This window comes from Thalia democratica, chromosome 8 (genome assembly GCF_965202585.1).
Source record: "Thalia democratica chromosome 8, ktThaDemo2.hap1.1, whole genome shotgun sequence".
In the NCBI taxonomy this organism is placed as follows: domain Eukaryota; kingdom Metazoa; phylum Chordata; class Thaliacea; order Salpida; family Salpidae; genus Thalia; species Thalia democratica.
This window is the reverse complement of record NC_139172.1, coordinates 5,029,588-5,054,864: the sequence shown is the minus strand read 5'-3', so window position 1 is coordinate 5,054,864 and position 25,277 is coordinate 5,029,588. Positions and strand designations below refer to the sequence as shown.

Genomic DNA, 25,277 nt, shown 5'->3' with positions numbered 1-25,277 from the left:
AGGGCAAAAAAAGTTGGAATCTTTACCGATAAAGATTACTTTTATTATGTTTTTCTTGCTACCTTTAGATAAATTAAAGATAAAAAGCGAGCTTCGACTAAAAAAAAAACATTTTATTATGCTTCAACTTCTAAGATTTTAAATTGCAAAATTTATAAACAAATTTAATAACAGAGTTTTTAATAACGTGATAGTCGTCAGAAACGTTTTAGATTAATTCAAAGTTTTTATTTTTGAAAGCTTTTAAAACGCTTAATTTGTTGTAAACTGACTTGAATTAGACTTCTAATTATGTTAAATGTTATTGTTTAAGGTAAATGCTTTCTTATAATAGCACCTGTGCAATATATATTACCTTCTATCACGTTTTTTGTGTATTTTGTTTTACTATCACGACTATTTAGCTAAAGTATGTTTGATTAAATCTTTCAATAAACACATTATGAAATGTTGACTTCAAAAATATTCAAAAGTTTAGATGCGTTAAAGTATTTTAATTTTTAAGCTACTAGTATGTTTTCACTTTAAACAGTTTATGTGTTTATGTAAACTTTTACTTGGAATATGTGTTTGAAGTATTTTTTACAAAAGAATTTGTTTTTCAGCAAAAAATTGTTTGAACTTGTTGTTTTTTTTACAGCTTAAAAATATTTTAATTAACTTTTTATATGCGGAAATCTACAAAACTACTTATTTTTATTTTTTTATAAAAATTACTCAAACTAGTTTCGATTGAAATTAAAGTATTATTTCATACTTATGCAGCATTGATAGTTTTAAGAAGTATTTACTTGTTTTTGTCCACATTATTTTTTAAACTTAAAAATAAAACAAAAGTCACGAGAAGTATTTTTATAAACTAAAAACATTTGTTGAGCAGTCTTAATAACAAAGTTTGTATTTATTATTAAAAGTTACTTTAGTTCAATGCATAAATAACAAGTTTTCAAAAAGGTTTATTTTTAATTTAGTTTTGTTGTATTAACTTACTAATAAAAGTTTATATTTTTGTTATTACTTAATTACATTGAGAAAATAAAAATACACCTCTTAGCATTTAAGCTAATTTGTACAACTGAACCGAATTAGAAAAGCTTGAATTGTGCATATTCTTAATGGCTTCCAGACGAAAAGGAAATAAACCAATTAGAAAGTTAGAATCAGAAGACAGAGAGAAGCAAAACATAAACATTTTAGCAGGTTGGTTAAAAGCTTTACTTTGAAAATTAAACTGTTTTTTGTATATAAAAATAAGGAAAATAAAAATTAATTTATTTTTTACTGTTAAACTATTATTTTTATATGCACTGTATTTTTGTTTATTTTTTTACTTGTTTTCACTAAAGTTGGCTATTTAAATTTATCAAAAAAAATGCTTTCAAAACAGTTTCGATTGTCGAACTTTTATAAAGTGTTCAGTAAGGTTTCATTTGATTTTGTGGAAAGCTTTGATTCTTTGTTGTTCCTTAAAAAGCGTTTAAGTTTGATTTTTCCTGCAGCTTAAGAACCGCTTAGTCGATTATAAGCAGTATTGGCAAGGTTCAGCTTGCTTAATTATTGATAAATTTTAGGGCTATAAAAGCTGTTATGGTCGGGTGGTAGTTACGAAAAATGCACGCCTTAAGTTTATATTAGTTTTGCTAATAATAAAACCATGAGAAATTTAAAATATTTTTTGAGATATTCGCGCAAAAAAGAGCTTGCGGCATACATCAAATATAAGTTGTTAGTGGAAGTAATTAGAAGCAGGTTGAAACTTTTACTTGTCATTTGAAGCTTCTCTGTCGAATAACAGAAGTTAATATTGTCTTTTAACAGTATTAATAAATTTCAAATTAATAAAAACTTGAAAAAACTTTGAGTTGTTTTTAAATAGTTAGTCTATTTCCTAACAGTTTATATAAAAGCAATGTAAACTGCTGTTTGAGGTTTTTTTTTGTTTAGAGTTGTTTGAATACTTAATATTTTGTTTTCAGATAATAGTTTCAATACACATCCAAATAACAATGAAAGTGTAGATAATGAAATGGATGACAATCATAACTTTGATTCTTATGTTAAAGGTTCAGTTTTTGTTTCTTTGTAAATAAATAGTGTATAGATGCTAACTATCAATTTATAATATTAAGTTGTTTGTATGAACTACTTAAAATTTCAAACCAAGTATAAAATAAACAAATCATACTTTGAAATATTTATTTTATGTTTTTATTTACTTGCTTGATTCTTAAAGATTAATAAAAAACAATACAAATTGTAGATTTATTAAAATTTTTCATTTAAATACTACACATCTCTCTTTAACACACAACATAAAATTAAAAGAACAGTTCTTAGCTCAAAATTATTTAATGCAATACATAAAAACACAAATAGTTTAAGCATATTTAATAAAAATAAGTTTGTACTTGAAAGTTAATTTTTAGCATTTGGATGTTACAGCTGTCTAAATGAAGCGACAAAAATGTGATTAAACTTAATTTTTTACAATACTGTATTATTTTATGCCATAAAGCTTTAGCAGTTTGTCGAACTATTAACCTTAAGTAATTTGCCTTTTAAGGCTAGTTTATAAAAATTAAAAGCTTAAACTTATACACTAATAATTTTAAATTTAAACTGAAATAAGTAAAAAAAACTTGCACTGTTAATAGTATATTTACTAAAATTTATAAATTTGTACTTAAAAAATAAGCAATCATTTAACAACACCTGCTTTTGAATTCGGTTTTTATCTGTTTAACACTAAACAAGAGTAAAAAAACAGTTTTTATTTATATTCATAAAAGTTTTTGCTTTATAAAGCATTAATTACTTATGAATACTTTTATTCTTTTCTTAATAGTTAGGTAATTTGAAGTACTTTTTATTTTGTAGGCAAGAAAGTATATACATATAATTTTAACTAATGATGTTCTAAAAAACAAAATCTATACAAGTTTATTTTTGTTTGGTGTACTTAAAAGCAAAAAAGCTGCTAAATATTGAACAAATTATTTTTTTTAAACGTTACTTAATATTAATTAACAAACCTAGAAAACCTTTTTGAAAAATATTTTAACAAAAAACTTTGTTTATAAATTAATTGTAGTCTATACTTTTAATACTTTATTACCTTGTTGTAACTTAGTACGTTTAATCTAGTATCTAAGACTTTAAATCGTTAATTTTTCTAAGTTTGTTCTTTATAAGAACAATTGTTAAAATATAACAAGTCAACAATAAAGTCATTCAGTGTGAACATTATTTATTTTGTGTTTTTACAAATATTGCTTTAATTGGCAATGGCGTTGCTTCAAACTTTTATTAGAATGAGTAATTTAATTTCGTGTTTACACCCTTCCCTGACAAAAAAAATCTCTTGAAATTGATTTCTTGTCTTCCGGTTTCTAGGGAAGCGGCAGCTAATTGTTTCACTTTTTATTCTGATTGTCGTAAATAACGAATTCGAAATAAAAAAAAACTTCTTTATTTTGATTGACATCGCTACTAGGATTTAAAAGTTTTAATAGTTAATTTTATTGAAAATCGAAGTAAGATTTAAATCGATTTTGGCTTAAAGTTTTATTTGCCATTATGTAGACTAATTTTAAGATTAATTTACCTATTTTTGTTACTATACCAATTTCAAGCAATTAGAGTTGTCCATTTATTTAAATCTCATGCATTAAAGTTATAACTTACTTTACCCATTCTTCTAAATTCTACCGTTTTTTTTTTTGAATCAATAATTTGAAATATTATATTTTCTAAAGTGGAATCAGATTTGAACGAACAAAGTCCAGACAAGCCCGAACTAACGCTACCAACAAGCTCGAGTGAAAGTTTTGTCAAATGTACAACATCTGAAAGTTAGTTGAACGTTAGCTTTTTATTTAACAAAGTAAATAATTATTTTTTTCTGAAGATTTTATCTTGAAGTGGAAATATTACTTATAAACGATTTATTGATTTAAAACAACAAAACATCCTATCGACGACAAAATTTAAGTAGCATATGTTTAAAAAATTAAACGTTTTTGTTTAAATGATAACTGAGAGTTTTCTCGAAACAATGGTAACTACTTTAAAGCATTTTTATTATTGGACAATATAGATAAATTTATTTTATCAGGTTTACCAAGCTCTGATCCAACCAACGAAAGTAGTAATGGTAAAAGCAATGATGGGTTGAACAATGCTGTGTTCGAAAAATTCACCAGGTACAGAATAATTTTTTATAACATAAATAAATGCTTGAATTTTTTTGCAAATTGTTAGTTCGTAAGTTATATAATAGCATTGTATAAGATTCAAAAAGTTGATGACACTTATGGCGAGTAAGCCAGCTAACGAAGCCATGTTGGAATCAGGAGTTACAATGCAGGAATTTCTATACTTTCAAAACATGCTCAACAAAAATCCTGCCATTAACTACAACTTAAACTTAGTAAGTTGTGTTAATAAATTCATTATAAATAGAAAAAAATTATAAATAAAACAAAAGTTTTTCATTAAACACTATTCAACCTGATAAGGTTGTTTAAAATAAATTGTGGTGTAATAAACCATTTTTTGGTTTGTAAATATTTTTGAAACTTGTCTCAATTTACCTTGTTATATTTACAACAGCCTGAACAACCAAGGACGCTACCGTTGGTGAACAACTTAAGGTTTGTTGTTAATTAAAAAGTTAAACAAGTCTTTAAAAGTTCAAATATTCAATAAAGTATACTTATTTTTCTTTACAGTTTTTTTTGTCATTTAATAGTAAATACTTAGACAATGAAATGTTTAGGCCAGAACTACCAACATCATGTGGCGAAAAACAACAACCCACATACAAAGTTGGATACATAAATCCTGTGAATCAGGTGAAAGTTTGGTTTTGTTATCATTTTTCATTTAAATATACTATTTTTGTCATAAAAATTTAATTAAAGCTGTATTTAGCCATTTTGTTATAATAATCTTCGTATATGAGTGTTTTGTTCGTTTCAATACAATTGATGTTTGAGAGTCTCAAAGTATAGAATTTTTTTAGCATGTTTATTTTTCTTAAATCATAAGTGTCAGGATCACTTTACAAATATTCTAAAAAAAATTCCAGGCGACCCCTAACAAGTTTGATACCAATTTGTATCAAAATAACAAACTGAAGTTTCCAGTTAACAGGTTGATAAACCCGCAACAGCACAGAAGCAACACTGCTGCTGCAGCTTTCATGCTGGCTCTATCGAAAATGAATGGTAATTTGTAAACTATAAAATTAATTTTTAAGTACTAAAACTCTTATACCGAAAACTTGGCTATACAGAACAAAAATAACTAAAATTATGTGATTTATAAATGAATCTTTTTATTTAAAACTTATAACTTAAATATTAAAAGCAGCCAATTTTTATTCAGAAAGCTTTATTTAATTTAAAAAGAATAAGCTAAAAGTTTTATCAAAACTATAAACTTTAGTCTATATTTTTGCTTACAAGATGCCCTTATATATATTTCCTACGTATTTATTTAATTAAAAAAATAAGACAAAAATATTTTAGGTAACGGAATCGGAAACCCAAACATCCGATTTAATCCCCTTATGAACAACGAAATGACAAATGTAAGTTTTATTTATACCTTAACTCAAAATTTATAAATGTTTATTTCATAAACGTGTACACACTTCATAAAATGTTAATGTTTTAATAAAATCATAGACTTTTATTAAATTTCTATAGCCACATATAAGAGGTTTGAATTACAACCAACCGTCATTTAATCCACTACATCAGCAGCAACAAAATGATACAGCAAAACAAAGTTTAGATTACCAGCAAGAAGCTGAAAATGAAGTTGACTCAATAACTGCTGGAACTGTATCTAGTGGCGTCGGGTTTGATAACAATAACAAACTTTAACTAAATAAGAATTACTAAAATTTCAAACTAGTTATATTATAATAACTATAAACGTGTTATAATATTATTAACACTGTTATTTTTTGAAATATAAATCTATTAATGTTTAATTTTAAACGATATATAAAACTATTTGAAGTTTGTAAACTAGATCTAATACTTTTCAGGTCAATCAAAAGAGGAACCTTGCCACCCACTAGCTTCCATGTCGAAATCTATGACAAGTACATTCAAAAGTTAGTGTTTGTAAAATTTATCTATGAATTCGGTATGTAAGTAATATGTTACAAACAGGTTTTCTGCGAGTAACCCTTGCAACCAGCAGCTTTGCCCACACAGAAACAGAGAACATTATCACTGCATTGACTCTGACTGCAACTATCAAGTATGTCTGCAATTATCAAGTATTTATTTGAATGTTAAAACATCGTTTAATACTATATACATTCCAAAAAAAACTGTAAAAATCTTATCAGAAGTAAAATAGTAACTATTTTCTAAAAATTAAGTAGTTAGTATAATTTTAAAACTTTGTTTTTTAGTTTACTAACAACATATTAAGAACTTTTTTTTGAACTTGATGTTTACTTAAAATAACAATGTTTGCTTAAAAACTAATTGTCTTTTGTATTTATGTGAAATAATATATTTTTATCAAAGTATAAAACAATGTGCTAAAAATAGTAACATGCACTGTACTATATTTAAACATAAAGTTTTTAGGTAATTTATATTTTTTATCACTTAAGTTTTTAAAACTAATTACAATTTTTTGTTCATGGTTTTATCTAAAAATAAACTTATACGAGCTACAAAACACATATTTATATTGAAAGTTAAATTTTATAATTTTCTATAAACTGTATAAGAAATACGTTAATTTTATATGCAATAAAAAAAAAATTGTTGGTCGTTTTAAACCTTATAGTATAGAAACTTATAAAAACAAAAACTTTAATTAATGTTAAAAAGTAAAAGGTTATCCGATCTTTCATCGAATTGATTACAGTTTTAAGAAAAAAGTTATTAAATCAAAAATTAAAGAAAGTATGGAAAATCATTATAAAATACCGTCTGTTTAATTATAATTTGGTATTTTTTATCACAAAACAGAGATTCACGAACAAATCAGATGTGAAAAGACATTACAACATGCATAAGAAGCGTGACAATTCACTTTTACACGGGTTCATGCGATTCGCCCCAAATGACGATTGCAGACATCATTTCAAGGGTCCATGCATTTACAATGGTAAAAGCACTCACTACCATTGCTTGCACGTATGTTTACAATCATAATAAACTATTTTAATCAAATTAAAAATACAAACTGTAAAGCGTAACAACATATTAAAAACTTTAACTTCAAAAAGATGAATTTTGTTTCAAGTTTTACATATTGTGAGTAAAGTTTGAGTTAGTCTAGATTGTAAAAACAGTGAATAACAGATAGAACACTATAAAAATCTTGTTTTAATTGACTCTAAATCTTTAACAAACAGTTTTACAATAGTATTTTTTGTTTAAGAGTTCTAAGAAATAATCTATTAAACTTTACACGGTTTTTTAGGTATGTTTTATTAAGTTTATCGATAAGAAATAAGTTAGTTCTAAACTAAATGCGAAAAGAACTGTTCTTAAACATTATTGTACATCTGTTAAGTTTAAATATTTTTACTAATTTGTATTAGTATGTTTTGAATTAATGTTTTCAAATTAAAGCTGTTGTTTAAAAAATTTTTAAAGTTATTTAATGAGGTGATTAAAATAACCTAGGTTGTAATATATATTTTTTGTTAATAAATAATTCTATTTATAATTTCGTTTAAAATATAAATGTATTGTACTAAACAAAAGCTTTATTTATTAGAAAGTATACTAACTATTGACAAAAAACTTATAGTTTTAGTACACGTTACGAAGTATCAAAGTTATTGTGGGATGTTTTAGTTTAATTACGAAATCCGCTGTGTAGTCTTTTTATTACGTTCAAAAGTAAATATCTTAATTCTCTTTGCTTTTTCTATGCAGTCATTGCTTACGTATTTGCTATATTATATAATAAAAAGCTAGTTTTAAAGTTTAAAAAAGTAAAATGTTTTAATAAAACTCGAAAAATAACTTTCAAGTTTGACTTAAAATAATGATAAATGCTGACAAACGTATAAGTTTTATAAACTTGTACAAAAAAATCTTGAACTTAAAAAAACTTCTATTTTTTTCTGAAATTAGCAAACTAAGTTTGTTTTTATATATAAATTTAAACTCTAAAATATGCTTAATTTTTTAAAACACATGCTTTAACATTAATTAAATAGATTTTCTAAGAAAAATCTACGCTAAAGTAATTACTTATTTTTTAACTAGACAAAAACCGATGAGCGAATTTAGAAAAGTTTTATCCGTTTAGGATATTTAATTGTTTTTGTCGTCGTACGTTGACAAAAATTAAATTTTATTTGAGCTGAGAAGAGATTTTTTATCACTTACTGACTTAATACTAATTACTTGCGGAAATCGCTTAGAAATAATTGAAAACTTTCGACAATTATTTTTTTACAAATTTGTTAGAATAAAGATATTTATCTTTTATATCCGTTCTTTTTAAACGCATTGAATTAATTAATTTTTAATTGGATTTATTTATCACAATAGTTCAAGTTATAGCTTTTTGAACAAAATTTCACATTTGGTTTTAAAACTAGTATAAAAAGTATATAGCTTAAGTTTTAAGTGCTAATGTTTAACCTTTTAGGTTAAAGTGTAAAGTAAGCTGTAAACACTACAGTGCAAGGTAAAATAAGTTCAACTACTGCTAGCATAAACTCAAAGCATTATAAATTTCTAAGGTTTAAAAAGTGTTTTAAGAATAAAGAATATAAACTAAGTAAAACAAACTAAAAATTTTTGTAATTTTTAGTTTAGTATTAATCTTTAAAACATTTAAAAAAATTCTAAACTTTATTCAACTAGTTATCAAAGTAATAAAATGTTTAAATTGTTATAGTCAAGTCATTAGAAATATTCAGTCTTTTACAAACAAGTTATACCGAAAGTCGTTTACTAGTGAATTCAGACTTAAAAGATAAAAGTTACAAAACACATTTTGTTTAATAAAATAACTTGAGTATATTCAATATGATTTTATTTTTCATTTAAATAAATAAATTTGGAAAACAGTCGGGATGTACGAAAGTTTACACGTCAACATCTGACGTCATGACTCACAAAAAGTTTCATGTGAAAGACGAAGAGTTGGCTAAAAACGGGTTTCAACGATACCGAGCAAACGAAAGGTGCAATTACAAAGATTGTCCTTTCAACGACATGAAGACGACTCATTTCCATTGCACGTTAGTCAAATTTTCATAAAATATATTGTAGTTATATAAAGAAAAATCTTTTATCTTAATTTACTTTTATCGATTTTTTTATACAAAAAAATGTTTTTATTTTTTGTGCCTGGTTTAAGCTAACTTTTTTTTATTTAAAGTTGATATTATTGTTGCATTTTGTAAACTTGTTATACTTAAATAAATAATATGTGCTAAATTTTTTTATGTAGTGTAATAAAGTAGGTAACTTAAAACTTCTAAACAGACGAGAAGGGTGCAATTTTCGATTCAAAAACAAGAGTGAGATGGAAAAACACAAGTCTTACCACATTAAAGACGACAATTACACAAGGCAGGGATTTAAAAAGTTTTACAAAAACGAAGACTGTAGGTATGTATTTATATCTATAACCTTTTTATAATATTTTTGCTAAACTTCTGTTATAATTTGATAAACAATTTTACGCGCATTTTTTATAGTTCAGTTAGATACTAGTTCTTTAACGAACAGTTAATTTAACTTTAATTTAATATAGAAATATACTTCTTTAGAAATTTGCGGATTATAAATTTAATATAAAACTTTATAACTATTTATAAAGCAATATGCTTTTTTGAAAGCTATATAGATTTGTTTAAAACTTTAAATTATTTTTTACTACAAATTTCATCTATTGTACAGCATTAAGACTAAATTAAATATTCTTATATAGCTTTTTATAATATCAAATACATTAAAACTGTGGTTTATAACAGTTTTAGCAATTTTAAAGTAAACCGTTTTATTTTCATATTTTTTTGTTAAGTCAATGTTTTTGGTATCAAAAAAGTATACAATCAAGTGGGTATGAACACTATGTGAAACCCTGAGAGGTGAAAATTACCAAGGCTCCTTGAAAACAAACTTTTAATAAATTTAACTTTATTTCCACTGACGTGTTGCCTACTGAGATTAGAAATTATCACATAGTCACTAAAGTTCGAGTTCAAGACTCGTCAAATTGTCTAATCTTATTCGGCAGTTAACTACGCGTCAGTAGAAAAAACTTCATTTCTTTCTATTTTACTCCAGTTTGTTATTCATTTCTAGTAAATATTTTTGTACTGTGTAGTAGTAATAAAAAGCCCACATTTTGTGTTTTTAATGATAAAATTTGTTACCTGTTTATTTATTTTAGGTATACAAATTGTCAGTGGAATGGCAGGACTAATCATTTCCACTGCTTGCGACCAAACTGCAATGAGAGTTTCAGTTCCACCAACCAAGCTATCTCCCACAAACGCAAGCATGAAAGAGAAGTTGAAATAAACCATAATACAGGTTTAATAATATTATCTTTTAATGTACTAAAAAAACAAGCTTTTCTTTCTTCTTTTTTTACTTTTTTTTTACTTTATCCTTCTTCGTCAGTTACAAGTAAAAGTAACCACTCGAGTAGTCCACCAGTTCACGATTTACAAAAATTGAAAGTTGCCAAGTTCGCCCCTCAAGTCAGCAAAGTGGATGTCAAGCGTCGCTTGGTGAAACTTAGTTTTAACAAGGCGAAAAAAATACCTTCCTGCTTTCTTGCTAACTTTTCTCGTGAGATTTTCTTCTTTGTATATAAACAGAACCTTCATTTGTTTTTTTCTTTTGTTTTTCTACATACTTTAAGCTTTTTAATCTTTACCTTTACAATACTCTAAAATACTCAATATAGCTTTCACTATAAACCTGCTAAATTCTTAGTAGACTTCGCTTTTTTTTTTGTTAATTATCTAAAAATTTAGGACTTTCTATAAAGTTACTGTCTATTGGTTAAATGAAAAAAACCAAACTTAAAAAAAAGAATTATTACTAAGATTATTTAAACTTTTTTCTTAAAAATATTCGATTGTTTGTAAAGCATTTTTTGATATTTCATCAATTTATTGAACATTTTTATTTATATAACAAAGGTGAGAATCACAACATTCTCAAGCTGAAATCTCAAGCCCATCTTCAAAACCAAAACTTATACCAGAAAAAAGTTAAATTAAACTTCCATCCATTTAATCATGAGCAAATAAAATCTATAAAAAGTCTTTCGACGTCTTCTGGAAGTGGTGAGTGATTTAAACTACTGTTATGATTTTATAAATAATTAAGTTCCAGAGATTAAATTTTAACAACTAAACTTTTTGAAAGCTTATTTTTCGTTTATTCTTTTTTGACAACGCAAAATAATTAAAATTATTTAACGTATAAAACCTAAAAGTTGCTTATAAACTAAAGCTTTTTTTTTAATTAAAGCAGCTTTTATTAAGTTGTAAACCGTTTTATTTTCTAAAAATATTTTTTTTTTAAGTTATTGTTTTTTGTACCAAAAAAGTTTACAGTCAAGTGGGTATAAACACTTTTTAAAACCCTTAGAGATGCAAGTTACATTGTAAAAAAGCAACAGTGAAAATATTATCTGATAAATGAAAAAATTTTCAGACCTGAGACAGCCTGGTTCTTACATGGATCCAGTGAGCATGAGTGAAAATTTAAACAAAAAGTTCCATGTTTACAGCCAGAACCCCAACAAACTCATTCAAAAGCATTTAGAAAAGTAAGAAAATTTTTAAAATGGAATTTTACATATCTAAGAACTTATAATGGTACTTTTTAATTATTAAGGTCCTTCAAAACTGCAACAAATGGTGACTTTAAAGACCACAATTCAACTTCTGTAAGTTACTAGCTTCTTTAAATAATTTTCGTAAGGAAAATCACTTAACTTGTATTTACTTTTTTATAGATCGAAAACAAAATTCCACCAAAACTAAATGGAAGTGGATCTACTAACGGCGGTAAGATTTTAAGTACAAAATTTGTACTACTTAGTTAAAACAGTTGTTGTATTTAGATACTTGTTTAGTTTTCTAAATACTCAACAAAAAAGTTGTAAGAATAATATTGTTTAAATAATCAAAAATAACTACTGTTAAAAAAAATTACTGTCTATACAAAAAAATTGACCTTTCATAATGTTTTTTTTGTTATATTTCTAATACATGAAAATAATTTTTTAAATTCTGTGTTACAGTTGGAGCAAATGACAACATTCCAATCAATTTATCAGTGCATAAGGAAGAAAAACAATCTTTGAAAAAGAACATTAATGAAATAAAATCAAAGGTTGTAACTTATTAAACGATTCATCATATTTTTAGTTTATTTTTTTTTATTTATGATTACTTGTTACACTTGTTCTTTTTATACAGGCTTAATGTTAACTTCATCTGAATTTTCAAACTAAACCTTTTTTAGACTGGAATCGAGCTTTTTCCTACCAATGGAATGTTTAAAAATCCATATTTTGCAACAAGCTCTGTCACTCAAGGAATTTCTAGATATTTTCGAGGGTAAGAACATTTAGTTGACTTATAAGTATGCTTAGTTAAACTTCCTTTAAAAAAACAAGATGCTTCCTAGTTATTAGTTAACTGAACGACAAAAAAAAACGCTAAAAATATTTGGTCCTAGCACATGGTCAATAAGCTACTTATTTTTGTAATAAAGTATTAATACTTTAAATTATTTGTATCAAAGTATTTTTACTAAAAATATTTTTTTGACTTCAAACAAATATCTTTTTTTAATATGTTTAATTTATTTTATAAACTTACCTAGGTACGAACCAGGGGAGTGTAGTTCAGATTACTGTTCATTTGTGAAGTTGAGGCACTACCATTGCACAGTAGAAGGATGTTGTGCCGTATTCGCTGACATAAGACTTGTTGTCAACCATGCAAAGTTTGTTTGTTTTTCAGATTAAATTGCTTAAAAAAATTCTTAAGTTAAAGATATACTAATAGTTAATAACCCTAGAGTTTTTTTTTCATTACAAAGCTTTACAGTACATCTAAAAAACAGTTTAATAAGATTAAATAAGTTATACTTTTAATATGTAAAAATAAAATCATAAGTTGTGATTGTTTTTGTTTTTTAAACTTTGAAAGTTTTTCTATTTAAAAAAAGTCATTCCTTTTAGAATATTCAGCACCAATGGAGTAACATTGCTAATTTTAAACGTAATCTTTATAACTTGGCTAATTAAATGAATTATATTGAGATAAAAACTGTAATATTTATTTTAATCAATGTAAGGTTTGAATAATTTTAACAATTTACTTAATCAATTAAAAAAGTAGCTAATTTCATACAGACTAAACGCTTTGTTTGTAATTTTTATTAATAGATATAGTTTCAAGATAATTCGACTATTTAAACAACCAATTAATCATATTGACTTAAAAGTTTGTTTTTGTCTGTAAAGTACTAAACTTTAAATAAACTATATTTGTTTTAAAAATTTTATAGTTTTAAACTCTTATAAAATAAAAGAAAAAATGAATTTATCAACAAATATATTTTTACTTATAACATTTTCAACAAATACTCATACTATTAAGGTATACTTATTTTCAACCAAACATGTAAATTCTTGATAATTTATTTCAATGAAAGGTAGTAATAAGTATTAATTTGCATTTGACCTGGTAATTCCTCATTTTTTCAGTTCTTAATTGTTTTGGTTTTATCTCAACTTAGTTATTTAACCTTTATATAAATGTTCGTTTAAGTCGTTTCAGTGAATGAAGCAGTTGTATTTAAAAAGAAACTTTTAAAGTTATACACGTTTTTTTCAAAACTACCAAGTTTTTGAGCAATACTCAACTGTTAAACATTAAAGAACTTTAAACAAATACAGAAGTTAAGTTGTAGAAAAATTTTTTAAGTGTTTTTATAATTGTGATATATACTATTTTAGCCTACAAACATGATGTTAACTTTAAAATATTTTCAAGTATGATCGTTGAAACATATTTATATTCAAGTTAATTTTCTTTTTTAGCTACCATGAACAATTGAGACTAAAAGGTGTTGTGCAAATGAAACTTCCAATTTTTCTCGAAAACAATATTGTCACTTCTAAACCCGCATTATCCCCTTACACTAACTACAATCACAAACTGGAAAACAACTTAAGCTCAAATAGAAGCAGCAAAAACCTGGAAGAAAAACTAACAATAGACGACGAAAGTTCGGAAACAAACGAAAACAAAAATGAAACTGAAAGTGAAGTCACGAACAACAAAAATCTGCTCGAAAGTCAGCTCACCAAAAGTGGTGAGAACAAATCTGCTAATGACGCAATTTATATGGAGACGAATAGCGTTAATGAAAACAAAGACTTGATGCACAGCAACATACAAGACTTGACGAAAGCGAGCAACTCGCAAAACTCAAGCACAAACTCCGCCATATTCACCAACAGTAACAGGTAGTTTGTTGTTGTGTGAAAAAGTCGTTAAAAATTGTTTACTGAGAAAAAAAGTATTTTTCAGAAAGCGAACTTACGACGCTATATCGATGAACGAGAGTTTAAATGGCTCTTTTGCTGGCAAACCCGACCTCAGCTTTCAAAGTTTCAAGATTCACAACCAAGGTTTGTTTCCAATTTATTGTTTGTATATAGCTTTTTTAACTATATACTAATTTGTCTATTATCTTTTAATATTTGTACAAGATTTTTTTTGAAAGTTTCATCTACTTACAATAATCAAAGTTTTTAAGAATCAATGACAGCTGCAGATTATAATTGACTTTGCTCGTTTAATATATTAGCTACCGGGTTTATCATATGTTGTCAATAAAATTAAACTCTTTTAAAGTTAGGTAGAAGTTTAAAAGCTTAAGTTTATGCCAATTTTACTTGTTGCATTGTATGCACGAAATAAGTGAATTAGCTCTGTATAATTAACTAGTCTGAAGTAAAACTTTTAAATTAAAACTCCTATAAGGATTGCTTTACTTTTAGACACGTTTTAAACTTAAAAGGTAATAATGGTCATCACTACTTTATTCTTTTTTAAAAACATTAGAAATTATTTTCATACGAGAAACTAACAATGCGTTTTACACCAAAGTATCAAGTAAAAACTTAAAAACTTTTTAGATATCTGTAACGGTTTTGATAAACTGAAAAAAACTTTCACTTCCGCTGCTATGAACTACGAAAACAACGTTGAAGAAAACAAAGTTGCTGCATCTTTTAACTACAACAGCAACAATGGTCATCATTTTAAAAACGACTCTACCAAGGTTTCGTCTATATTTAAACGAGGTAACTACTTTTTTTAAGCGACAAGTTTTACTAAAACGTTATAATATTTAACTGTATTATGTATAATCCAGCTATTTACTAGTAATAACTTTTAGCTGTCTAAAATTTAGCAAGATAATGGTAACAAAGACTCAAAGCCATTGTATGACTTTTAAGTTTACATAAGCCTGCCGAGTGTTTTTCGCATCTTGATCTTAATTCAAAAATGTGAAAATACAAGGCAGGTACAAAGAACCATGGTATTCTAAATTATGGTATTTTTGTACTTGAGCTTTTAACTGATGTATGTTAAGTTTAAATATTTGTCATTTATTTTATTTTCAGTACATCTACAGTTAGTAGAAGTTTTTAATCAAATCAGCTCTTTTGTAAATTAATGAATAATATCTTTAATCAAACATTTTCAATAATAACATTATAAAAAAGTTTCCAAAACGTTTTTTACGTAATTAATAAATCTATTTTTGTTTTAAATAATCTTAAACGTTTTTAAAGTTTTTTTAGCTAGAAATAACTAAATAGCAAAATAGATCTTTAAAAGTTTATTATAAAACACTGTTTATTTTTTAAGAGCTAGATTTCAATAAATTTGAATAGTGTTTGAAAATTTGTTAAAATTACATAAATATGAGTTACTATTACTATTATGTTAGTGTTTGATTTTTTCTCAGGCTACATATATTTTGAAATTTCAATAAACTATTCTGTAATTTTATCTTGAAGGTATTATAAAAAGTTTAAAGTAAATAAACTGATTTAAAAAGTTTTTTTTGGATACAAAGTTATTCAAAAAATTTACTTTGTTTATACTAATATAAAAACGAAAAAAAAAACTTAAAATTAGTTTAAAAATCTCTGGGTAACGTCAAAAATAACTTTAATGCAACATTGTTTGCAACAAATGATCTGGATACTTTATTTGTACGATATAGATTAAAGTTAGCGCTATAAAATTTCGATTAAATCTAATAAATATTCTAAAAATTCGCTATTTTAATGATAGATTGTTAAGAAAATTTGATTAATATATGAAAATATGTTTTGCGAATTTGATTGTTTGCTGATTATAATACTACTCTTTGATAAATTGCGGAGGACTTATTTTTATAAAACCCTTCGTTCAATACTATCAATATAATTATTTTTGTAATATTTCTTGTTTCAATATTTAAATAAGTTAATTTTATACTTTATTACAAGCTAAAATTTTCAAGTTGTTTTCTAAATATCAGACAATGTTATAATTTTTTACGTTTTTGATATAAAGCATAAAACTTTGTATTCTAAAAATGCATTCTTTTAGGTCTTTGTTGTTCAAATTTATGCTTTTAATATAAAAAAACGGAAATAATAGATCTGTAACTTAAGTTACTTAAAATTTAAGTTAGCTTTCTTCTTATAGTTAGTAATATTGGTTCAAACTTACTGTTTTCTTTAACTTATGTTTATATTGTATTTGTTTAAGCACACATGAATGATGATGAAGAAGAGCACTTTCCCGTGGATTTGAGCAAAACAAGTTTAGATAACAATGAGGAAACAACAACTGCATTTAAAAGTAGTCAGTCTACAATATAAATTGTTTTTAGTGCCTATCTGATATTTTAAAACTAAAAATTAAATGTAAATACAACAATAATTTTTTTGTAAATTATTTGAAATGAAAGTTTTAATCAGATAAATTACATAAAACATTAAATTATTTAATTTAGTACTTTTTACATCACAACAGTTTAACTAATATGATAATTAATAAATATTTTAAAAATAGGTGTCCAGCTACACAATTCATCTTGCCTAAACTCAAGTTCTCAGGAAGAAATTGATTTTTTTTCTCCATCAAAGTATAAAAATGCAAGGTAATAGTTTTATTGTAAACATTTTTTAAATTGATTTCATACAAAATACATTTACACTTATACTTTAATTAATTATTTGTATAGTCAGCTGTAAGACATGTTTAAGACTACAGTCAAGTTTCAAAAATATAATTCCAAATATCTTAATAAGTCTATATTTTAGTAAAAACGATCGAACTGAAGTGACAAACGAGGGGCACATGTTCACTTCGTACAAATTAAACTCAAAAACCAAGCTTCCGGATGGGTTTGAAAAGTTTGATCATTGCCAAGACTGCCAAGATGTTGATTGCCAGTTCAGAAATAAGGTGAATAATTACTTTTTATACTTCTGTCTATCTTAATTTTTTTTTTTGGAACTTTAACTGTCTTAGTAAACGTATAAATAAATTAAAGAAAATATGGTTCAGAAGCAATGTAGATGCTTACTTTTAAATACTGTGATATTCTATGTAAAGCTTATCATAAAAACTTTGAAACTTAAACCGCATTAATAGATATGAAAGGGTGTGTAAAAAACCGTTTTTATAAAATTTAATTAAAATTATGTCACCTAAGCACAACATTATTAATTGATTATCATTATCTATTAAAAATAACAAACTTATAAAAATATGAAAATTATATATTCTTTCTCAAATATATTCAACAATATTTCTCAACAATCAGGCACCGCACTACCACTGCACCCACGAAGGATGTGGGTACAGGTTTCTGGGGAGGTCCCACATCAACAAGCACCGGCTGCACCATCAGAGGGTGGCCATGCTGGAGAAGAACGACTTCAAGAGGTACAAGATGTCGCAGGACTGCAGGGATGAGGAGTGCGATTTCAAGCTGAAGAGCACCCACTTCCACTGTCTTCGCTGCGATTTTAAGTTGGTTAAAATAAATGTTTTATTGTTTTATTAAACATGTATATTTTATGACATATTTTTTTAATATTTATAAAAGTAGTTGTAACCAGTTAAAACTCAAAATTAGTTGAAATTTCTAAACAATACTTTTTTTGTTCTTTTTTTGAGGTAATTAAACAGTTAGTGGACTTTATAAACTTAACTAAGTTATAGTTTTAAAAGATTACTTGTTTAAAGCTCCTCGAACATATTGTGCATATGTTAACATTTACTAAAGTCATGTTTTAGATGTAGATTTTTATTTTTAGTATTAAAGAAAATTAGTTTTTTCTTAAAAATAATTTAATTTATAATAATTTTAGGAAATACAAAGGAAAGTAAAATTATTTTAAATAAGCATATTTTAAATTCATAAGTTTTAAGCAACAACTTTAATCAGTAAAAACAAGAATTTAAAAACTTAAACTTACAGAAATAAGCTTACGTAGACAAAAAATAAAACCAATATCAATTTTATAATGCTAACTCAACATTTTGAAAATTTACATAGCTGTTTAAGTTAATTTTTCTCAATGATTGCAACATTTCGGTATTCATCTGTTTATGCAAAGTTTTAAGCTTAAACTGCAATTTAATTATTGTATTCTACAAAAGTTATAATTTTTTGTATCATATTTACTACTAACATTTTTAAGGACTAATGTTGTTTAGATGCTTATTAGAGTCAGGTTAAATGCTCTAACAACTACTACTTTTTTTATCTATAACAAATAACTAAAACTATTAGACTTTTTTAACTCCATCATTCTTTTTGTAAAAATTTTACTGATTATTTTATTTTAATAAACAGATGCACAGACAGTGCAAAAGTCCAAACTCACAGAAAATCTCACGACCGTCAAACTGAGTTACAACAATTTAACTTTGAGAGGTTCAGGGGTTCCGATGATTGTGGACGAAATGACTGCAAGTACAGGTTTCTATATAAACCTTTTTTAAAGTAGGTTGTGTATAGTTTTTTAAATAGTTCTTTAATAAATTAGTTTATTTAGCATTTTTAGTACAAATTAAGTAGTGAAACGTAAAATTAGTTTTACTAAAGATTAATAAGGCTTAAAACCCATTTTAAGTTTAAAACATTGTGCAGTTTGTTATTACTAAAACAGGTATTAATAAACAGTTTGTTTTTTCAGAACCAAGCAAATATCTCACTACCACTGCACCGATTGCGAGTACACGGTAGTAGGAGTGAGCTCAATCGCTTCACATTACCAAAAACACAACGAGAACATGCTACGAAACCCAACTTCTTTCAGGTAATTTCACACCTACTTAACAAGCTTTAACAGCTAAAACATCTACAAGTTTCAAAAAGTACTAACAATGATAAAAAATACAGTGACGACAACAGAATTTCCCTTTCTCCTCCGACAATAGTTTCGAGAAACGGTGACGTCAACCGCCTGATACCGTCATCACTTGACGTCACAAACAACTTCCTCTACCCTCGGCAAATGGTGTCCAGCGCACCCCCTGTGATCCCACCTTACTCGGGTTTCGTCAGTTCTCTGATACCGGTCGTCGTGCACCGAATGGCGCCACCTAGCGGCTTGTGCCCCGTAAAAACCGAGAACGACCTTCCGGTGATCAGCGACGAAAGTTCTAGCAAACTTTAATTAAATTTTGACGATTTTTTCTGAAAAATCAGCACTTGTACCAACTTACTGCATGAGTCTTCACAGTTTTTTGTTTTCTAAACTTTTCTATTTTATAACAAACTTGTATTTATTTTCTCAGTCTTCCAAAATCTTATACATAACTTATACGTGTGGCCTTTGCAAAGCTCTATGGTAAATTTTTATAGCTTGTTTCATTTTGTTTGTGTTTTGAGTATAATTAAAACATTAATACCTCAAATGTGTCCTTTTTGTAGTTAAAATTATATATTTGCTGAAAGTAACAGAAATAAAGTAGTATAAAGTATATTATTTTTTAACTTATAAGAAATAGAAAATTATAGCAGAGCTAAAAAATTAAAAACTTGATTAATTATATACTGCTTTAGATTTTTTATGCTTAAACATTTAAACATGCTTTAGTTAAATATGCAAAAAGTGTCATAATACTGAAAGAGATCCATTTGTAACAAACAGACATGGTTTTTTTTCATTAGTTTATTAAGCGACGCGTTTTGACTTTCATAATTTCAAAGTTTAAAAAAAAACTCTACATAGTCTAAAATATATAATATTATATAATATTTAGTTTCTGACATTAGTTTTACTTTATTTATTACAATACTTGATAACAATTAATATTTGTTTTCAGTTTAGCGAAACTTAAACTGTTTTTACAAATTAAACAGCAGACTTATATTCTTAATGGTTTACCACAAGTTCCTATCAAATATGTACAGTAAATGTTATTTCGCTAGAAAATTTACTACCTTACTGTATGTGTACAACAGTTCTGATTGAAAAATTTAATTTTTGAAATAGAACATAATGAAAAGCAAAAGTTTTACCAAGCATAATATTAGCTGATTTAAAGATTTAAATGACGTTTAATAAATTGTGTTTGTTTAAATTTTTTTTTACTTGATTATGTTTTATTAAAATAAATTAAGTTTTAGGTATAAGATTTTCAAATTATCAAGTTTTAACTACTATAAGTTTGAAAAATACTTAATATTATTAGATAAATTCAGTTACAAGTACAATAAAAAGTTTGTATAAATCTAAATATCTTATCAGTAGCAAAAGAATTAGTAACTATTTTTAATTAATTAATAAAAAATTGACATTTATGTATAAGTGTATTATGTTTTTTTTTTAATTAAATTTATTACCTTTTTACTTAACATAAATAATCAAACAAAACAAAAAATAACGAAAACTAAAAATAAAACAAAACTTTTTTAATTAATTGTTGCTTTAAAGTAGCTTTTTTTAAGTTTTTCCTAGTAAAAAAGATATAGTTGTATTTATTTTTATAAATTTTAGTTTTTTATTAAATTTTACTATATTTTGTTTTATAAAATACTAAAAAATTATTCTGTAGATATATACATTTTAATTTTAAAAAGGTAAATTAAAAAAAAAACTCAAAAAAGTTGTAATTTTAATTAAAATTAAATAAAAACTGTGAACATAACAAAAAGAAAATTTTTATAGCAATCATTTGAAAAAAACTTATGTCCTTTTTTTTAATCAAAATAATAACTATTCACTTTTTTGGTGATTTTGTTTAAAAATTAAAAAAGTATCCAATTTTTTTCCTAAAAAACTTACTTTAAAGTTTTTTCTTTACAAATTAAAATTATTTTTGAAAAACTCGTGAAGGTTTTAATACGCAACTGTAAAATTTCAGACAAAAAACTACTACTGTGTTGTCATATACTTTTTAATAAACCTTTTTAATTGGAAATTATACCCAATCACAAATTAATACTTTCAGTTCAAATAAACCGTTGCCGTTTTAAGTTGTGCGCAATTTTTAATTTAAATCGTGTCTTCAGGGAATTGAAGTTTTCAAATTGAAGTTTTAGCCGTTGAATACTTGGTTAATAAGTAGAGGATTTGAATTAGCAAAATTTCGTTGTAGCGTCATACTTATGTAAAATTTGTTTTGTCACTTTAATTGGAAAAATGTTTCTTGTTAAGTATACAAACACATAAAAAAGTTGCATTATAAATTCAAGTTTGTTGTCTTACACCACTACTCAACTACCGTATTAAGAGTACTTCAAATATTTTATGATAATTTTTTGTTGTTTATTTAAATAAAAAACATAGTATACAACTTTTTTTAATTCAATTTTTTTTATTAAGTTTTGAGCTGTAAAAGTTAATAGTTACAAATTTATTGGTTGACGAACTTATTTATAAAACAATGTTAAACCCAAATAATAAGGTTATGAGATTCTCAGTTATAATAAATATCGTATTCAAATAGAATAAAGAATTTAAAAGTTTCAAGTAGTTTTCATGCTGACAAAAAGTTAAAATGAATAACAATCTGTTATAAAATTTTTGTTTAAAATTATAAATTTAAAGCTAAGCAGCAATTTTAACAAGTATGGTTGTAATATTAAATGAAAAAAAAATTAACTTCACTTTAAATAAAAATGATCCGTTTAAACTTTATAAAATCTTACATAAAAAATACAACTTTTTCTGATGTATTTTCGTGTCTTTTATTATATTTTTTAAGTATGCTTTTGTTAAAAACTATATCTTATAAACAAAACTTGTGTTTTAACTTTTTAATACAGTTCGTAAAAATATTTTATTTGTGTAAACAGAATTATTTATTTAAAACAGGATCTTTTTATGAACTATTTTTTGCAATTTCTAACCTTTTCGGCCTTAGTGCGTATTTCTTGTTGAATTTTCGTAAAAACCGGACTTAACTTTCGCTATATGCATACCTTTAAAAATATTTGTTTCTACACTTTAATAGTTTAATTTGTTTTGATTAAAAAACTGTTTTTGAAGGTTAAGTTTTAAAAGCTGCTAATTTTTTTCCTTGTAAGTTTTTATTACTTATATTGTATTAATTGTTGTGTTTTGTTGATTTAAACAAGTTATTTAACTTAATTCTGTATTAAGTTAACTTTTCAATTAAGAATTCTGCTTTAAAACTATGTTTTTTTTTAAATGCTTAACTTAATAAGCACTTTATGTTACAATTTAATTTAATGTTAAATTATGTAACTTGTGTTATTTAAATTTGGAAGAATTTAGAAAAGAGGAAAGGATAAAAGTTTTAAAGTTTTCATTCGTTTGCCGCGCACACAAAATAATTTTTAAGCTAACGAGTCAGCTGGTATGGAAATAATTAGATCATGAGTATTTTTAGACAAACAGATTGTTGTGCGATTTTATTTGGTGATATATCTACAAATATAGTCTGCTTTGAATTATTTTCATAAATGCTTATTCATGACAGTTTACTTATACAAAAATTATAATTTTAAATAGCTTAAGCTACTATAAAAACAATTTTCTGCATAAAAGTAGTTCCTAAATGAAAAATTTAATGTACGACGAAAGCAAAGAGGTACTGAAATAGCAAATACATAAAATAACAAAATTAGGGGAAAACGAAAAGAGTTTGAATAAATTTTAATGAGTTCATTTTTTAAATTCGATTTTAATTTGTCGATATTAAATTTGTGATGGAAATTTTAAACACAAGCTTCTAAAACACTAACTTTTTTATCGTATTTGAAAGCAAAAGACTTTAATAATTCAGCAGATCACAAAATAACAAAACAAAAACAAAGTAAGTTCTCAACTAAAAAGGAAATCAAATTGATAGACAGTTTTGCTTTAAAAGCTAAAAGCTATATTAGAATCGATTGCTTTTTTATTTTTTAAGTAGTTTTTATTTTAAAAGAAAACTTAATATTAGTATACGACTACTAATCTTTTTACATGCCTGCCCTTAACCTTATGAAACTAAAAATTTTAGCCCTCTGAATTTACTGAGTATTTTGTACTAGATGTTTTATGTTCAATAAGTAGTCAGAATTATAACTCATTAAAAATATTATTTAAATAAACAAGTAGCTTTTTGTTCAAAAAATGTTTAATTTGCAGTACTTCACAGTAATAGATGAGAAACAATTCTGAAAGCCTTAAGTAATAGAAAAAATTATTAAAACTAATACTTTTAAAATAATAAAAAATATAATGGTTTTATGATGCAAATAGTATCAAAATACAACATAATGCCTTCCGACAATCGAACAGATAAAACATTTTTTACTTCAAGCTATTTGATTCGAAACGCCTTAGTTTTACTGATTTTAAAAGCTTGCAATCATTAAGTTTTGTTTTATTTAACACATGCAAAACAAAATAAAACTATACTAGTGTTTGATAATGATCTGTTAGGGTCGTAAGTTTAATTTATAATTACTTTATAAAGTAGAAAAACATTGAACACTTTTCATTACTTTTTGGAAAGTTTGCAGTGCACATTTAACATTTTTTTCAAAAAAAATGTAGTTAGTTTTTCATAAAAAAGCATTATGTTAAACTAAACTAATAGTTCCTTATATTAATCAATAACAGTTTTATTTACTTTTACTTTTAAATATATTTTGAATAGTTGTACTAAAAATTTCCATTAGTTTTTGTTCAAGTTAGTTTGGTCAATGACTCCAGTTTTTAAGAAGTAAAAATAATTACCCCTGGCCACTTATAATTAAAAAAACCAATAATAAAGTTATTGATAAGAATGATAAAAAACCGACCAAGGGTAAAGGTCAGGGGTAATAGTTAAAATAATATAAAAACATATAAATCATTTAATTAACATAATAGAATGAAAAAGAGTTACTGACCATTGGTAAAGGTTAGGGGTGACAGTGATAGTTAAAAACAAAGAAAAAAAAGATATTAAATTTAAAAATAACCGACCAAGATTAAGGGTTAAGGATAAAAATGATAAGAAAAAAACACAAAAAGATATAAAGAAATAAAAAAATTAATTAAAAAACTAAAGTAACAAAACAAAAAGGCTTAAACCCGTGCAAAAAAAAAAAGATTAATAAAAATTTTAAAACTTAACTGGTAAAATTTTCTAGCAAACGTTTGACTTAATAACCTGACCAAGTAAAAAAATGACCTCAAAAGTTTAAACAAGTTAAAAATTACCCAAAAAGTTTAAACAAATAAAAAAGTGTCCCCAAAAAAATTTGGATCAATGAAAAACATGACCCCAGTTTTTGATAAGTAAAAACAATGACCTAGAGGTCATTTTTTATTTGATCTAAATATACTGTAAGTCCTGAACAAGACCTTAAAAGTTATCTAAGAGGTGTGAGACTCGATAACCGAAAGGTTTTTTCGTGCACCAGGTCCTAGGACAAAAAATATTTTGTAGCGTTATTCTTTTGTCGTTCAATAAACTATACTAACTTTATTCTGTAATATTTTTTTTTATTAATTTTACTTTTATTTCTATTATTATCTGTGTTTCTTATACTTTTCATCTCCTTCGTGGATTTTTTTAATCATTATGTTATACCTCAAACTTTTACCATTTAAAAATGTTTAGCTTTAACTTATAAAACTCTTCATAAGAAAATAAGAAATGAAAACTATACACTTTTCCTCTGAATAAAAATTAAGTATTTTAAACTTTTTCTTATATCAAGTTTATTCTTAAGTATTGTTTTCCTAATTAAAAA

General features: G+C 25.1%; 1 protein-coding gene across 2 annotated transcripts; it reads left to right on the top strand.

Moving 5' to 3' along the window:
• The first annotated feature begins 1,061 nt into the window (after window positions 1–1,061).
• Window positions 1,062–19,982, top strand: LOC145841905 (zinc finger protein castor homolog 1-like). Of its 2 annotated transcripts, XM_082949203.1 has the most exons (34): window positions 1,062–1,200; window positions 1,977–2,063; window positions 3,756–3,851; window positions 4,115–4,202; window positions 4,291–4,429; window positions 4,612–4,652; window positions 4,778–4,853; window positions 5,090–5,228; window positions 5,532–5,593; window positions 5,712–5,866; window positions 6,059–6,127; window positions 6,186–6,276; window positions 7,005–7,172; window positions 9,072–9,244; window positions 9,492–9,617; window positions 10,405–10,547; window positions 10,638–10,808; window positions 11,165–11,311; window positions 11,685–11,799; window positions 11,868–11,919; window positions 11,989–12,040; window positions 12,277–12,368; window positions 12,501–12,595; window positions 12,864–12,986; window positions 14,089–14,517; window positions 14,582–14,682; window positions 15,193–15,360; window positions 16,826–16,921; window positions 17,132–17,219; window positions 17,383–17,527; window positions 17,889–18,097; window positions 18,927–19,052; window positions 19,270–19,392; window positions 19,476–19,982. In XM_082949203.1, the coding sequence occupies exons 1-34, from the start codon at window positions 1,116–1,118 to the stop codon at window positions 19,750–19,752; spliced, it is 4,347 nt and encodes a 1,448-aa protein (XP_082805329.1). In that variant the 5' UTR covers window positions 1,062–1,115; the 3' UTR covers window positions 19,753–19,982. The 2 variants fall into 2 exon arrangements, with proteins under 2 accessions (XP_082805329.1, XP_082805331.1); XM_082949205.1 differs by lacking the exon at window positions 10,638–10,808.
• The last annotated feature ends 5,295 nt before the right edge of the window (window positions 19,983–25,277 follow it).

Bases quoted from the DNA above. Each gene is read 5' to 3' on its own strand.
- LOC145841905 (XM_082949203.1), top strand. From the start codon at position 1,116: ATGGCTTCCAGACGAAAAGGAAATAAACCAATTAGAAAGTTAGAATCA. The intron at 12,041-12,276 runs GTAAGATTTTAA...TCTGTGTTACAG, and splicing joins AAGTGGATCTACTAACGGCG to TTGGAGCAAATGACAACATT. The intron at 16,922-17,131 runs GTCAGTCTACAA...TTTTAAAAATAG, and splicing joins AACAACTGCATTTAAAAGTA to GTGTCCAGCTACACAATTCA.